General features: G+C 47.3%; 1 protein-coding gene across 1 annotated transcript in view; it reads left to right on the top strand.

The window, feature by feature from the left end:
• Positions 1–12449, top strand: part of LOC135057136 (uncharacterized) — a 352772-nt gene extending 340323 nt beyond the window's left edge. Inside the window, exons 28-29 of the mRNA XM_063963032.1 lie at positions 4831–4942; positions 11336–12449. Coding sequence (XP_063819102.1) covers positions 4831–4942; positions 11336–12063 — 840 coding nt within the window. The 3' untranslated portion in view covers positions 12064–12449. The remainder of the gene's footprint in view (positions 1–4830; positions 4943–11335) is intronic.
• The last annotated feature ends 4036 nt before the right edge of the window (positions 12450–16485 follow it).

Genomic DNA, 16485 nt, shown 5'->3' with positions numbered 1-16485 from the left:
ATTGCACTCGCTCACCTCTGCCCACCAGAGCTGCCCGAGCATCTTGCTGCGGGTATTGTCACGGCATACAAGACCCTGCAGCCGACATTCTTTAATTAGCTCCTCCGTACTCATCCTGGAAAACAGGTCATCTGGGCCATACCCCCATTGCTCTTCCGACGCTGTCTCGGATGGTGGCCAGCACTTTCTGCCATCTCCCTGGCAGCCTCACGTTCCAGAGCTGCTTGGCGTTCGGCAACAAACTGTTGCACCAGCTGCATAAGGGTTGCCCAGTCTGGATATGACTTCATAGATGAAATTGCACTCTGTAAATACTTATCCAGGTCAGGACGTTTAGTGTAGATGTAAGAGGTGCCTGACCTCCACTGGGTATTTGCAGTACTGTCCAAGGTCACATTGTCCGTCATACTAGGGACTTGATCCAGGCAAGGTCTAATGGTGACCTCCCTGGTCTCATGGTATCGCGAGCAATCACTTTCTTGTCGCGATGCAATTTGTAGCTTACATTCTCTCTCAGCTACTCGGTTTGCAGAACTCTTTTCTGCCATAGAACTTTCCCTCTGCACCAAGTGTGCAGTACTGGCAAGCTCTATCTCTCTCTCCTCTCATCGGTTTGCAGAACTCGTTTCTGCCATAGAACTCTCCCTCTGCACCAGGTGTGCAGCACTGGCAGGCCCTATCTCTCTCTCCTCTCGTGCACTGGAACACTTTCTTCCTGTCCAGCACGCAGCTCCGACAGTTTCCAGGAACGGGGGGATAAGATCCACATTTGAGGCAGCCGCAGCAGGCCTCACATCGATAACAGAGTCCACATCAGAATCCAGCGTCGCACTATTACTACCCGCAGTACGTAATAGTCCAGTACGCAATACATCTCCTACTGTCTCAGCTGCCCAGGCCGATGCATCATTCCCACACACAGGTTTGCAGCCATCATGATGCTCTGTATCTTTCCCATACTTGATATCAGTCGGCGAATATTCATCCAAGGCCATATGCACAGACCTCGCATCGATAGCAGAGTCCACATCAGAAATCAGCATGGCACCATTACTACCCGCAGTACGTAACAGTCCAGTGCGCAATAAATCCCCTACTGTCTCGGCAGCCCAGGGCGATGCATCATTCCCACGCACAAATTTGCCATCATCCTTCATCAGATGCTTAGACTTAGTCATCTTTGATCTCATTTTCGCCAAAATAAAATAATAGAAAAGAAAAACAAGAGAATGGGGAGGGGAACAGAGATTGACACTCACTGTGTGAATTTAAAAATTATAATAAAGCTCTGAGTTCTGAATCTGGTGAAGTGGATGTTCCGCTCACGAAATTATTACCACATTCACTTAAGTTCTTAGATAAAAACAAACAATTATCCCACCGCTTGCCACCACTTTGTGACGACGCTGCCGGCCAATTCCACAAATATGCCAATTTGAGAACTGCCACATGCGATGTACGGGGGTCACTTTTGAAACACGGGATTACTTAAATACTTTCAGCTGCCACCAACAAAGACTTTTCAACGTATTACGGACGTTGCAGGCGTCTTTAGCTTTCACACACACACTGCAATACTTAGAAAAATAGGTAGGCGTGAGCCACACACAGGCTAGGAGTTCATAAGAACAACAGAAATCAGAACTAAAATTAGGATTTTAATTTCAAGAATACTTCAGAGCTTTGGTTACAAAAAGGTTACAAAGATTATTAAGAATATTTTAAAAACACAGACTACGGCAATCTCAATAAATGAAAAGGAAATAAAAAACTTAGAGAAACCCTAATTCACTTACGCTAACGAATATTGGATATTTCTGCCATGGGGGATTTCACAGAATAACTCAGGTCATCTCCAGCATATACTAGCTGTGTCCCCAAGAGATCACACAAACTGTTTCATGAGAGGGACAGACATAGTCTCCAGCTTCATCAGGCCCCCTCCCTTGGGATTTTTAACCACTTCCGTGCTGGACTACATCTACACCAGGTTTTACATACTTGGTGCTTTGCAACAGCCAACGGGGGAGGTAAGGGGTGCAGCCCCAAAGGTGTACTGTATGAATCTCTTTCAAAGAAAGTGAGGATTATGACATTAGCCAGGAAACAGGATCCCTGGTCTGTTTACAGCCCCTCTGTTGACACAACAAACAAATTGGCCTTATCAGCCCTCAATGTCCAGAACTTGCAAATCTCTGCTTTTGATGTAGAAATGTCATCCCCCTTTACAATGGTCCAGTCAGGCACATGTCATCTCAAACTTTATGGTCTGCAGATCTCCCCCAGCCTGGACCTATTGAGGTCAAATGCAGGATATTGCCTGTCAGCCATGTTGTCACATCTAGGCTGAAAAGAATACAAAATGATATATATATATATATATATATATATATATATACAGTCACTTGAACATTATTGGTGATTATTCCTGCAGGTAATCACCACACCTTAGATCACATATAATTTGTGATCCTCCTTTCTGTATTTAAACGTGACAAGCAGTACTAACCTACACTCAGAGCGAGCACAGTATACATTTTTCTAGATTTAACAGTGTATACTAAGGATCTAACTATCCGTACTCAAAATTATAACAAACCAACTGACAGCAATTCCTCTATTGGAAGGGATAGTAGCCACCACCCTAGCTGGTTGAAGGGGGTTCCGGGAAATCAGTTCCGGTGTCTAAAACGGAACTGTACTGAGGACCCCATATATAAACAGCAAGTCCATATAATGAAAAATCAGTTCATAATACAAAAAGGCTATGATCCTGTTGTTTTGCAGAATACACTTGAGAGTATTGATGAAATAGATAGAGACACATTGGTGGTCATTCCGAGTTGATTGCTTGCTGAATTTGTTCGCAGCGCAGCGATCAGGCTAAAAATCGTCAGTTTTGCGCATGCGTATGCGGCGCAATGCGCACTCGCATCGTACGGGCACAAAGAACGATGTCGTTTTGCACAGGGTCTAGCGATGCATTTCAGTCGCACTGCTTGCTGCAGAGTGATTGACATGAAGTGGGCGTTTCTGGGTTGCAACTGACCGTTTTCATGGAGTGTGCGGAAAAACGCAGGCGTGCCAGATAAAAATGCAGGCGTGGCTGGGGAAACGCAGGCGTGGTCGGCTGATCGCTGGGCGGGTTTGTGACGTCAAATCCGGAACTGAATGGTGTGAAGTGATCGCAAGCGCTGAGTAGGTTTTGAGCTACTCTGAAACTACACAAAAATAATTTGTAGCCGCTCTGCGACAGAACCGTTCGCACTTCTGCTAAGCTAAAATACACTCCCAGTGGGCGGCGGCATAGCGTTTGCACGGCTGCTAAAAACTGCTAGCGAGCGATCAACTCGGAATGACCACCATTATTACAGCCAAGTAACAGAGAAATGAAAGAGTATTTTTTCGGTTTCTTTTGTGACAACATACAACTCCAAGTATAAAAACATTAAAGGGGTTTTGAAAAAAACACTGGGAAATTTTGAAACGTGATTCCATATTGGAAAAAAATACTCCCAGAGAAACCGAAAATTATATATAAGAGAGCACCCAATTTAAAAAGTATCTTGGTAAAAAGTGCACCAACTATGACGACCAGAATAAAATCTAAAGGTTTTTTTAGGTGCGGTTTGTGTAAAGCAGGGCTGGCCAAACCAGTCCTCGAGATCTACCAACAGTACACATTTTCCAGACCACCTAGCTGGTGCACAGGTGTAGTCATTACTAATTAAGATGTGCTGCATTCATTCCTAACTGACAATTCTACAGATCTCCAGGAGGCCTGGAAAACATGACCTGTTGGTAGATCTCGAGGACCGGTTTGGCCAGCCCTGTTGTAAAGCATGCAAATATATTAAGGGGAATGAAGGTAGTAAAATGGAAACCTTTGTATCAACTGTAACACAGAAACAGAATCAAATTAATCAGTTCATAACATGTGAAAGTAGCAATGTAGTATACTTGATACAATGTATATGTACGAAACAGTATGTGGGGAGAACAAGTAGGGCTTTTAAGATTAGGATGAGAGAACATATGAATAACATAACAAAGGGGGTTGAAAATCATTGTCGGCACATTGTAAAAAGATACATAAATGTTCAATCAATAGTATAATTTAATTTTAACGCTATTGAACAGGTCAAAGGTAACTGGAGGAAGAATGATGTGGCAGCTTCTTTAGCCAAAACGGAGATACGTTGGATTTATGAGCTTAAGACTTTGCAACCAGACGGACTGAATTGTGATTTTGTGATGAATTGGTTCCTTTAAAGACACTTTAAACCATATAAAGTAGCTGACCACAGAAGCTATGGAGCATTGTATGTAATAATAACAAGATCACCATCCACTACTGATAAACTATAGCCTGTTAGGCTATGAAGGATGGGAAGTTTATTTTCATGAATATATGGAATAAAAATCTAAGTAATGCTCAGTGTTATCCGACGGCAGCCCTTAGAAAGAAAATGAAATAGATATATGATGTGGAGCACAGTAGTAATGTTGAATATTGAGGAATTTATAATACTGATGGGATGATTGTATATAATGCAAGCTCATGATGTATATTCTGGAAATATCCTGGATGGGTTGATTGTATATAATGCAATGTCTGTCTCCTCGGGCACAGTTTCTAGACTGTCTGGTAGGAGGGGCATAGATGGAGGAGCCAGTGCACACTATTTCTTGATTTCTTAAAGTGCCCAAGGCTCCTCGTGGACCCAGCTATACCCCATGGTACTAATGTTGACCATATTATCCTCTACAGACTACGAGAAAAGGATTTACCGGTAGGTAATTAAAATCCTATTTTTGTGTATGATTTAGGTTGAAGGTCTGACTTATATTAAAGTAGAGGTTGTAGAGGGAGAAGAAGAGACATATGTGAGGGGTGTTCAGCAATGTAAGGAGGAGGAAATCCCTACAGATATCAGCACAGGTGAGTAATAAACACTTATAGGTCTATTCATGAAGCAGTGAAAAGTGTGGAGAAGTCAGGAGAACTTGCCCATGTCAACAAATCAGCATTGAGGTAACATTTGTAATTTGCATACTATACAATTATACAGAGCAGCTGATTGGTTGCCATGGGCAACTTCTCCACTCTTTTCACTGCTTCATGTATAGAGCCCTAACTGTATTACAGAAAAGAGTCACATATTCTCATTGCTCAGTCACTACAGCAATCTCATCCTACACCCTCCTCTGTCTGTACAGACTAATGAGGGAAACATATCTGCCCACTGGCGGAGTCAGGAGCCATCAGCCCCTATTTCTCTAACGTCCTGGTGGATGCTGGGAACTCCGAAAGGACCATGGGGAATAGCGGCTCCGCAGGAGTCTGGGCACAACTAAAAGAAAGCTTTTAGACTACCTGGTGTGCACTGGCTCCTCCCACTATGACCCTCCTCCAAGCCTCAGTTAGATTTTTGTGCCCGGCCGAGCTGGATGCACACTAGGGGCTCTCCTGAGCTCTTAGAAAGAAAGTATATTTTAGGTTTTTTATTTTACAGTGAGACCTGCTGGCAACAGGCTCACTGCAACGAGGGACTAAGGGGAGAAGAAGCGAACCTACCTGCTTGCAGCTAGCTTGGGCTTCTTAGGCTACTGGACACCATTAGCTCCAGAGGGATCGACCGCATGGAACTGGCCTTGGTGTTCGGTCCCGGAGCCGCGCCGCCGTCCCCCTTACAGAGCCAGAAGCAAGAAGAAGTCCGGAAAATCGGCGGCATGAAGACTTCTGTCTTCACCAAGGTAGCGCACAGCACTGCAGCTGTGCGCCATTGCTTCTCATACACACTTCACACTCCGGTCACTGAGGGTGCAGGGCGCTGGGGGGGGCGCCCTGAGCAGCAATAAAAACACCTTGGCTGGCAAAACAATCACAATATATAGCCCCAGAGGCTATATATGTGATAATTACCCCTGCCAGAATCCTTAAAAAAGCGGGAGAATAGTCCGCGAAAAAGGGGCGGAGCTATCTCTCAGCACACTGGCGCCATTTTTCCCTCACAGTTCCCCTGGCTCTCCCCTGCAGTCTACACTACAGAAAAGGGTAAAAAAGAGAGGGGGGGCACTAAATTTAGGCGCAGTAAATATTATAGCAGCTATAGGGGACATAATTCAGTTAGTCCCTGCATTATATAGCGCTCTGGTGTGTGCTGGCATACTCTCTCTCTGTCTCCCCAAAGGGCTTCTGTGGGGTCCTGTCCTCTGTTAGAGCATTCCCGGTGTGTGTGCGGTGTGTCGGTACGGCTGTGTCGACATGTTTGAGGAGGAAAATTATGTGGAGGCGGAGCAGATGCCTATAGAAGTGATGTCACCCCCTGCGGGGCAGACACCTGAGTGGATGGTTTTATGGAAGGAATTACGTGCAAGTGTAGACTCCTTACACAAAAAATTTGACGACATGCCAAATGCGGGACAGCCGGCTTCTCAGCTCGTGCCTGCCCAGGTGTCTCAAAGGCCATCAGGGGCTCTAAAACGCCCGCTACCTCAGATGGCAGACGCAGATGTCGACACAGATACTGATACCAGTGTCGACGACGATGAGTCTAATCTAATGTCGACTAAGGCCATTCGTTGCATGATTGAGGCAATGAAAGAGGTGTTACACATTTCAGATATAAACCCAGGTACCACTAAAAAGGGTATTATGTTTGGGGAGAAAAAACTACCCGTAGTTTTTCCCCCATCTGAAGAATTAAATGAAGTGTGTGAAGAAGCGTGGGCTTTCCCTGATAAAAGATTGATAATCTCAAAAAAAATTACTAATGGCGTTCCCTTTCCCGCCAGAGGATAGGGCACGTTGGGAAACACCTCCTAGGGTGGATAAAGCGCTCACACGTTTGTCTAAAAGGGTGGCACTTCCGTCTCCGGATACGGCCGCCCTGAAGGAGCCTGCGGATAGAAAGCAGGAGGCGATCCTGAAGTCTATATATACACACACAGGCATTATACTTAGACCAGCTATTGCGTCAGCATGGATGTGCAGTGCTGCCGCTGCATGGTCAGATTCCCTGTCAGAAAATATTGACACCCTAGACAGGGACACTATTCTGCTAACCATAGAGCATATAAAAGACTCAGTCTTATACATGAGAGATGCACAGAGGGAGATCTGCCGGCTGGCATCTAGAATAAGTGCATTGTCCATTTCTGCTAGGAGAGGCTTATGGACTCGGCAGTGGACAGGGGATGCAGATTCCAAAAGGCACATGGAAGTTTTGCCTTATAAAGGTGAGGAGTTATTCGGGGATGGTCTCTCGGACCTCGTTTCCACAGCAACAGCTGGGAAGTCAGCATTTTTACCCCATGTTCCCTCACAGCCTAAAAAAGCGCGGTTTTATCAGGTACAGTCCTTTCGGACCCAGAAACACAGGCGAGGAAAAGGCGGGTCCTTTCTGTCCAGAGGCAGAGGTAGGGGAAAAAGGCTGCAACAAACAGCTGGTTCCCAGGAGCAAAAGTCAGGCACGGTGGGGGGCCGCCTCAAAAATTTCAGCGATCAGTGGGCTCGCTCACAGGTGGATCCCTGGATTTTTCAAGTAGTATCTCAGGGGTACAAGCTGGAATTCGAGGTGTCTCCCCCCCGCCGTTAACTCAAATCTGCCTTGCCAACAACTCCCTCGGACAGGGAGGCTGTACTAGAGGCAATTCACAAGCTGTATTCCCAGCAGGTGATAGTCAAGGTGCCCCTACTTCAACAAGGACGGGGTTACTATTCCACACTGTTTGTGGTACCGAAACCGGACGGTTCGGTTGAGACCCATTTTAAATTTGAAATCCTTGAACACATACATAAAAAAAAATTCAAGTTCAAGATGGAATCGCTCAGGGCGGTTATTGCAAGTCTAGACGAGGGGGATTACATGGTATCCCTGGACATTAAGGATGCTTACCTGCATGTCCCCATTTATCTTCCTCATCAGGAGTACCTCAGATTTGCGGTACAGAATTGCCATTACCAATTCCAGACGCTGCCGTTTGGTCTGTCCACGGCACAGAGGGTGTTTACCAAGGTAATGGCGGAAATGATGATACTCCTTCGAAAAAAGGGAGTTTTAATTATCCCATACTTGGACGATCTCCTAATAAAGGCGAGATCCAGGGAGCAGTTGTTGGTAAGAGTAGCACTATCTCAGGAGGTGCTACACCAGCACGGTTGGATTCTGAATATTCCAAAGTCACAGCTGGTTGCGACGACACGTCTACTGTTCCTGGGAATGATTCTGGACACAGTCCAGAAAAAAGTGTTTCTCCCAGAGGAAAAAGCCAAGGAGCTGTCACCTCTAGTCAGAAACCTCCTGAAACCAAAACAGGTGTCGGTGCATCACTGCACGCGAGTCCTGGGAAAGATGGTGGCTTCTTACGAAGCAATTCCTTTCGGCAGGTTCCATGCCAGAATCTTTCAGTGGGACCTGTTGGACCAATGGTCCGGATCGCATCTTCAGATGCATCGGCTAATAACCCTGTCTCCAAGAACCAGGGTGTCTCTGCTGTGGTGGCTGCAGAGTGCTCATCTTCTAGAGGGCCGCAGATTCGGCATACAGGACTGGGTCCTGGTGACCACGGATGCCAGCCTTCGAGGCTGGGGGGCAGTCACACAGGGAAGAAACTTCCAAGGACTATGGTCGAGTCAGGAGACTTCCCTACACATAAATATTCTAGAACTAAGGGCCATTTACAATGCCCTAAGTCAGGCAAAACCCCTGCTTCTACACCAGCCGGTACTGATCCAATCAGACAACATCACGGCGGTCGCCCATGTAAACCGACAGGGCGGCACAAGAAGCAGGACGGCAATGGCAGAAGCCACAAGGATTCTCCGATGGGCGGAAAATCACGTGCTAGCACTGTCAGCAGTGTTCATTCCGGGAGTGGACAACTGGGAAGCAGACTTCCTCAGCAGGCACGACCTCCACCCGGGAGAGTGGGGACTTCATCCAGAAGTCTTCACACTGATTGTAAATCGTTGGGAACGGCCACAGGTGGACATGATGGCGTCCCGCCTAAACAAAAAACTAGAGAGATATTGCGCCAGGTCAAGGGACCCTCAGGCGATAGCGGTGGACGCTCTAGTGACACCGTGGGTGTACCAGTCGGTTTATGTGTTCCCTCCTCGGCCTCTCATACCAAAGGTACTGAGAATAATAAGAAAACGAGGAGTAAGGACAATACTCGTGGTTCCGGATTGGCCAAGAAGAGCGTGGTACCCGGAACTTCAGGAGATGATCTCAGAGGACCCATGGCCTCTGCCGCTCAGACAGGACCTGCTGCAGCAGGGGCCCTGTCTGTTCCAAGACTTACCGCGGCTGCGTTTGACGGCATGGCGGTTGAACACCGGATCCTAAAGGAAAAGGGCATTCCGGAGGATGTCATTCCTACGCTGATAAAAGCCAGGAAAGATGTAACTGTAAAACATTATCACCGCATATGGCGGAAATATGTTGCTTGGTGTGAGGCCAATAAGGCCCCAACAGAGGAATTTCAGCTGGGTCGATTTCTGCACTTCCTACAGGCAGGAGTGTCTATGGGCCTAAAATTAGGCTCCATTAAGGTGCAGATATCGGCTCTGTCGATTTTCTTCCAAAAAGAACTAGCTTCACTACCTGAAGTTCAGACTTTTGTAAAAGGAGTGCTGCATATTCAGCCCCCTTTTGTGCCTCCAGTGGCACCCTGGGATCTCAACGTGGTGTTGAATTTCCTAAAATCACATTGGTTTGAGCCACTAAAGACCGTGGATCTAAAATATCTCACGTGGAAAGTGGTCATGTTATTGGCCTTGGCTTCGGCCAGGCGTGTATCAGAATTGGCGGCTTTGTCATTTAAAAGCCCTTATCTGATTTTCCATATGGATAGGGCAGAATTGAGGACTCGTCCCCAGTTTCTCCCTAAGGTGGTATCAGCTTTTCACTTGAACCAACCTATTGTAGTGCCTGCGGCTACTAGCGACTTGGAGGATTCCAAGTTGCTGGACGTAGTCAGGGCCTTGAAAATTTATGTTTCCAGGACGGCTGGAGTCAGGAAGGCTGACTCGCTATTTATCCTGTATGCACCCAACAAACTGGGTGCTCCTGCTTCTAAGCAGACTATTGCTCGCTGGATTTGTAGCACAATTCAGCTGGCGCATTCTGCGGTTGGACTGCCGCATCCTAAATCAGTTAAAGCCCATTCTACAAGGAAGGTGGGCTCATCTTGGGCGGCTGCCGAGGGGTCTCGGCTTTACAACTTTGCCGAGCTGCTACTTGGTCAGGGGCAAACACGTTTGCGAAATTCTACAAATTTGATACCCTGGCTGAGGAGGACCTTGAGTTCTCTCATTCGGTGCTGCAGAGTCATCCGCACTCTCCCGCCCGTTTGGGAGCTTTGGTATAATCCCCATGGTCCTTTCGGAGTTCCCAGCATCCACTAGGACGTTAGAGAAAATAAGATTTTACTCACCGGTAAATCTATTTCTCGTAGTCCGTAGTGGATGCTGGGCGCCCGTCCCAAGTGCGGATTGTCTGCAATAATTGTACATAGTTATTGTTCACTAACGGGTTATAGTTATGAGCCATCTGTTGAGAGGCTCAGTTATGTTTCATACTGTTAACTGGATATGGTATCACGTGTTATACGGTGTGATTGGTGTGGCTGGTATGAGTCTTACCCGGGATTCAAAATCCTTCCTTATTGTGTCAGCTCTTCCGGGCACAGTATCCTAACTGAGGCTTGGAGGAGGGTCATAGTGGGAGGAGTCAGTGCACACCAGGTAGTCTAAAAGCTTTCTTTTAGTTGTGCCCAGACTCCTGCGGAGCCGCTATTCCCCATGGTCCTTTCGGAGTTCCCAGCATCCACTACGGACTACGAGAAATAGATTTACCGGTGAGTAAAATCTTATTTATACTCCTGCTCTCCCTCTCACATCATGTCACTGTGTGTTACCAGCCCAGAGATCTGACCAGTCTCCTCCCCACACTCTCTAGTGTATCTCATACATCAGGAGTCACCAGCCCCTATTATACTCCTGCTCTCCCCCTCACATCATGTCACTGTGTGTTACCAGCCCAGAGATCTGACCAATCTCCTCCGCACACTCTCTAGTGTATCTCATACATCAGGAGCCATCAGCCCCTATTATACCCCTGCTCTCCCCCTCACATCATGTCACTGTGTGTTACCAGCCCAGAGATCTGACCAGTCTCCTCCGCACACTCTCTAGTGTATCTCATACATCAGGAGCCATCAGCCCCTAATATACTCCTGCTCTCCCCCTCACATCATGTCACTGTCTATTACCCTCATATATAATAAAAAAGAAACCTTTATTTCCATATATCTCTCTTACTTCCAGCAGATGGACCGATGGGCAGGAATACCTCGGAGGGACATCTGACTTTGTTTCCAGACTTTAAATTAGAAGCGAAGAACATGACACAGGATTTTGCAGGAGAAACCTCCATTACCCCAATTATATATCCTGTACCTCATAGTGCAGATATTTCATCTGATCCCTCTAACCATGAGGAGTGTAACATTAATTCAGATGTTGGTACACATAGTGCAGCTCCTACAGATGCTACAGTCTTTCCCTCTTCTGAATTTGTTAAATGCTTTAATAATCAGTCAGTCTTTATTAGACAGAAGATGCACACACTTAACAAACAATATCTGTGCTCTGAGTGTGGGAAATGTTTTACATATAAATCAAAACTTATTACTCATCAGAGAAGTCACACAGGTGAGAGGCCATTTCTATGTTCTGTGTGTGGGAAATGTTTTACACACAAGTCAGTTTTTGTTATACACCAGAGTCTTCACACAGATGAGAGACCATTTCCGTGTGCAGAGTGCGGGAAATGTTATATACAGAAATCAGCTCTTGTTATACATCAGAGAAGTCACACGGGTGAGAAGCCATTTCCATGTTTTAAGTGTGGGAAACGTTTTTCACAAAAATCCGCTCTTGTTCCACATCAGAGAAGTCACACAGGTGAGAAGCCATTTCCATGCTCTGAGTGCGGGAAATGTTTTGCACAGAAATCAGTTCTTCTTAGACATCAGAGAATTCACACAAAATGAAAACCGTATCATTGAACAGACTGATATGAAAGGGAATTGCAGTAATCTAAATACTGTAAAAGACTTTGATATTGAAATTTACAACTGGATTACAGAGTGTACTCTCAAAGGTATATTAACATCACCTATCCATTATGGAGGGCATTTCAATATTCGAGTCATTCCCTCCCACACACATAGGAGGAATGTGCGCCATCGCCATAAGACTGGAACAGAGTGCACATGTATGGATCTTATTGCAATCTACTTTTCTGCACGGTTCATAGGGTATCCACAGGATAACAATGGAATAATAAGAATTTACTCAACGGTAATTCTATTTCTCGTAGTCCGTAGTGGATGCTGGGGACTCCGTAAGGACCATGGGGAATAGACGGGCTCCGCAGGAGACTGGGCACTCTAAAGAAAGATTAGGTACTATCTGGTGTGCACTGGCTCCTCCCTCTATGCCCCTCCTCCAGACCCCAGTTAGGGAAACTGTGCCCGGAAGAGCTGACATTACAAGGAAAGGATTTTGGAATCCAGGGTAAGACTCATACCAGCCACACCAATCACACCGTACAACTTGTGATAACCTTACCCAGTTAACAGTATGAAAAACAACTGAGCATCACTCAACGGATGGCTCATAACAATAACCCTTATTAAGCAATAACTATATACACGTATTGCAGAAAGTCCGCACTTGGGACGGGCGCCCAGCATCCACTACGGACTACGAGAAATAGAATTACCGGTGAGTAAATTCTTATTTTCTCTAACGTCCTAGTGGATGCTGGGGACTCCGTAAGGACCATGGGGATTATACCAAAGCTCCCAAACGGGCGGGAGAGTGCGGATAACTCTGCAGCACCGAATGAGCAAACACAAGGTCCTCCTCAGCCAGGGTATCAAACTTGTAGAACTTTGCAAAAGTGTTTGAACCCGACCAAGTAGCCGCTCGGCAAAATTGTAAAGCCGAGACCCCTCGGGCAGCCGCCCAAGAAGAGCCCACCTTCCTTGTGGAATGGGCTTTCACTGATTTTGGATGCGGCAATCCAGCCGCAGAATGAGCCAGCTGAATCGTGCTACAGATCCAGCGAGCAATAGTTTGCTTTGAAGCAGGAGCACCCAGCTTATTGGGTGCATACAGAATAAACAGCGAGTCAGTCTTCCTGACTCCAGCCATTCTGGAAACATATATTTTCAAAGCCCGGACTACGTCCAGCAACTTGGAGTCCTCCAAGTCCCGAGTAGCTGCAGGCACCACAATAGGTTGGTTCAAATGAAACGATGATACCACCTTTGGGAGAAATTGGGGACGAGTCCGCAATTCTGCCCTGTCCATATGGAAGATCAGATAGGGGCTTTTACATGACAAAGCCGCCAATTCTGACACACGCCTAGCCGATGCTAAGGCCAACAGCATGACCACTTTCCACGTGAGATACTTTAGTTCCACGGTCTTAAGTGGCTCAAACCAGTGCGATTTCAGGAAATCCAACACAACGTTAAGATCCCAAGGTGCCACTGGTGGCACAAAAGGGGGCTGAATATGCAGCACTCCCTTAACAAACGTCTGAACCTCAGGCAGTGAAGCCAGTTCTTTTTGAAAGAAAATTGATAGGGCCGAAATCTGGACCCTTATGGACCCTAATTTTAGGCCCATAGACACTCCTGACTGTAGGAAGTGCAGGAATCGACCCAGCTGGAATTCCTCTGTAGGGGCCGTCCTGGCCTCACACCAAGCAACATATTTTCACCATATACGGTGATAATGCTTTGCTGTCACGTCCTTCCTAGCCTTTATCAGCGTAGGAATAACTTCATCCGGAATGCCTTTTTCCGCTAGGATCCGGCGTTCAACCGCCATGCCGTCAAACGCAGCCGCGGTAAGTCTTGGAACAGACAGGGCCCTTGTTGCAGCAGGTCCTGTCTGAGAGGCAGAGGCCATGGGTCCTCTGTGCGCATTTCTTGCAGTTCCGGGTACCAAGTCCTTCTTGGCCAATCCGGAACAATGAGTATTGTTCTCACTCCGCTTTTTCTTACAATTCTCAGCACCTTTGGTATGAGAGGAAGAGGAGGAAACACATATACCGACTGGAACACCCACGGTGTCAGTAGCGCGTCCACAGCTATCGCCTGATAGCCTATCGCCTATCTTTTTGGCTTTTTGTTGAGGCGGGACGCCATCATGTCCACCTGTGGCAGTTCCCATCGATTTGCAATCTGCGTGAAGACTTCTTGATGAAGTCTCCACTCTCCCGGGTGGAGGTCGTGTCTGCTGAGGAAGTCTGCATCCCAGTTGTCCACTCCCGGAATGAACCCTGCTGACAGTGCTTGCACGTGATTCTCCGCCCAACGAAGAATCTTTGTGGCTTCCGCCATTGCCACCCTGCTTCTTGTGCCGCCCTGGCGGTTTACATGGGCGACCGCCGTGATGTTGTCTGACTGAATCAGCACTGGTTGGTCTCGAAGCAGGGGCTCCGCTTGACTTAGGGCGTTGTATATGGCCCTTAGTTCCAGTATATTTATGTGCAGACAAGTCTCCTGACTTGACCACAGCCCTTGGAAGTTTCTTCCCTGAGTGACTGCCCCCCATCCGCGGAGGCTTGCATCCGTGGTCACCAGGACCCAGTCCTGTATGCCGAACCTGCGGCCCTCGAGAAGATGAGCACTCTGCAGCCACCACAGAAGAGACACCCTGGCCCTCGGGGACAGGGTGATCAGCCGATGCATCTGAAGATGTGATCCGGACCACTTGTCCAACAGATCCCACTGAAAGATCCTCGCATGGAACCTGCCGAAGGAAATGGCTTCGTATGAGGCCACCATCTTTCCCAGGACTCGCGTGCAGTGATGCACCGACACCTGTTTTGGTTTTAGGAGGTCCCTGACCAGAGTCACTAACTCCTGGGCCTTCTCCTCCGGCAGAAACACCTTCTTCTGTTCTGTGTCCAGAATCATGCCCAGGAAGGGCAGACGCGTCGTAGGAATCAGGTGCGACTTTGGAATATTCCGAATCCAGCCGTGCTGTTGCAACACTTCCTGAGAGTGTGCTACGCTGATCAACAACTGCTCCCTGGACCTCGCCTTTATGAGGAGATCGTCCAAGTAAGGGATAACTGTAACTCCTTGCTTCCGAAAGAGTACCATCATTTCCGCCATTACCTTGGTAAATATTCTCGGTGCCGTGGACAGGCCAAACGGCAACGTCTGGAACTGGTAATGACAGTCCCGTACCACAAACCTGAGGTACTCCTGGTGAGGTGGATAAATGGGGACATGCAAGTAAGCATCCTTGATGTCCAGAGATACCATAAAATCCCCCTCTTCCAGGCTTGCAATGACCGCTCTGAGCGATTCCATTTTGAACTTGAATTTTTTCATATAAATGTTCAAGGATTTTAAATTCAGAATGGGTCTTACCGAACCGTCCGGTTTCGGTACCACAAACATTGTGGAATAGTAACCCCTTCCCTGTTGAAGGAGGGGGACCATTATTATCACTTGCTGGAGGTACAGCTTGTGAATTGCCGCCAGCACTACCTCCCTTTCCGTGGGGGAAGCTGGCAAGGCTGATTTTAGGTAATGGTGAGGGGGAGTCACTTCGAATTCCAGCTTGTATCCGTGAGATACAATTTGTACAGCCCAGGGATCCACTTGCGAGCGAACCCACTGGTTGCTGAATTTTCGGAGACGCGCCCCCACCGCACCTAGCTCCGCCTGTGGAGCCCCAGCGTCATGCGGTGGACTTAGTCGAAGCCGGGGAGGACTTTTGTTCCTGGGAACTAGCTGCATGGTGCAGCTTCTTTCCTCTACCCCTGCCTCTGGCAAGAAAGGATGCACCTCTGACCTTCTTGCTTCTCTGAGAACGAAAGGACTGCATTTGATAATACGGTGCTTTCTTAGGCTGTGAGGAAACCTGAGGCAAGAAAGTCAACTTTCCAGCTGTCGCTGTGGACACGAGGCCTGAGAGACCGTCCCCAAACAATTCCTCACCCTTATAAGGCAAAACCTCCATGTGTTTTTTGAAATCGTCATCCCCTGTCCATTGCCGAGTCCATAAGACCCTCCTGGCAGAAATGGACATTGCATTAATTCTAGAGCCCAGCAGGCAAATGTCCCTCTGGGCATCCCTCATATATAAGACGGCGTCTTTTATATGGCCCAGGGTTAGCAAAACAGTATCCCTGTCCAGGGCATCTATGTCCTCTGACAGAGTATCTGTCCATGCTGCTACAGCGCTACACATCCAGGCTGAAGCAATAGCTGGTCTCAGTAGAGTACCAGAGTGTGTATACACTGACTTCAGGATAGCTTCCTGCTTTCTATCCGCAGGATCCTTTAGAGCGGCCGTATCCTGAGACGGCAGGGCCACCTTCTTAGATAAGCGTGTCAACGCCTTGTCTACCCTAGGGGAGGATTCCCAACGTAACCTGT

The sequence above is a fragment of the Pseudophryne corroboree genome, chromosome 3 (genome assembly GCF_028390025.1).
Source record: "Pseudophryne corroboree isolate aPseCor3 chromosome 3, aPseCor3.hap2, whole genome shotgun sequence".
NCBI lineage: Eukaryota > Metazoa > Chordata > Amphibia > Anura > Myobatrachidae > Pseudophryne > Pseudophryne corroboree.
Note: the sequence above shows the minus strand (reverse complement) of the source record. Positions and strands in the feature narration are given on the sequence as shown.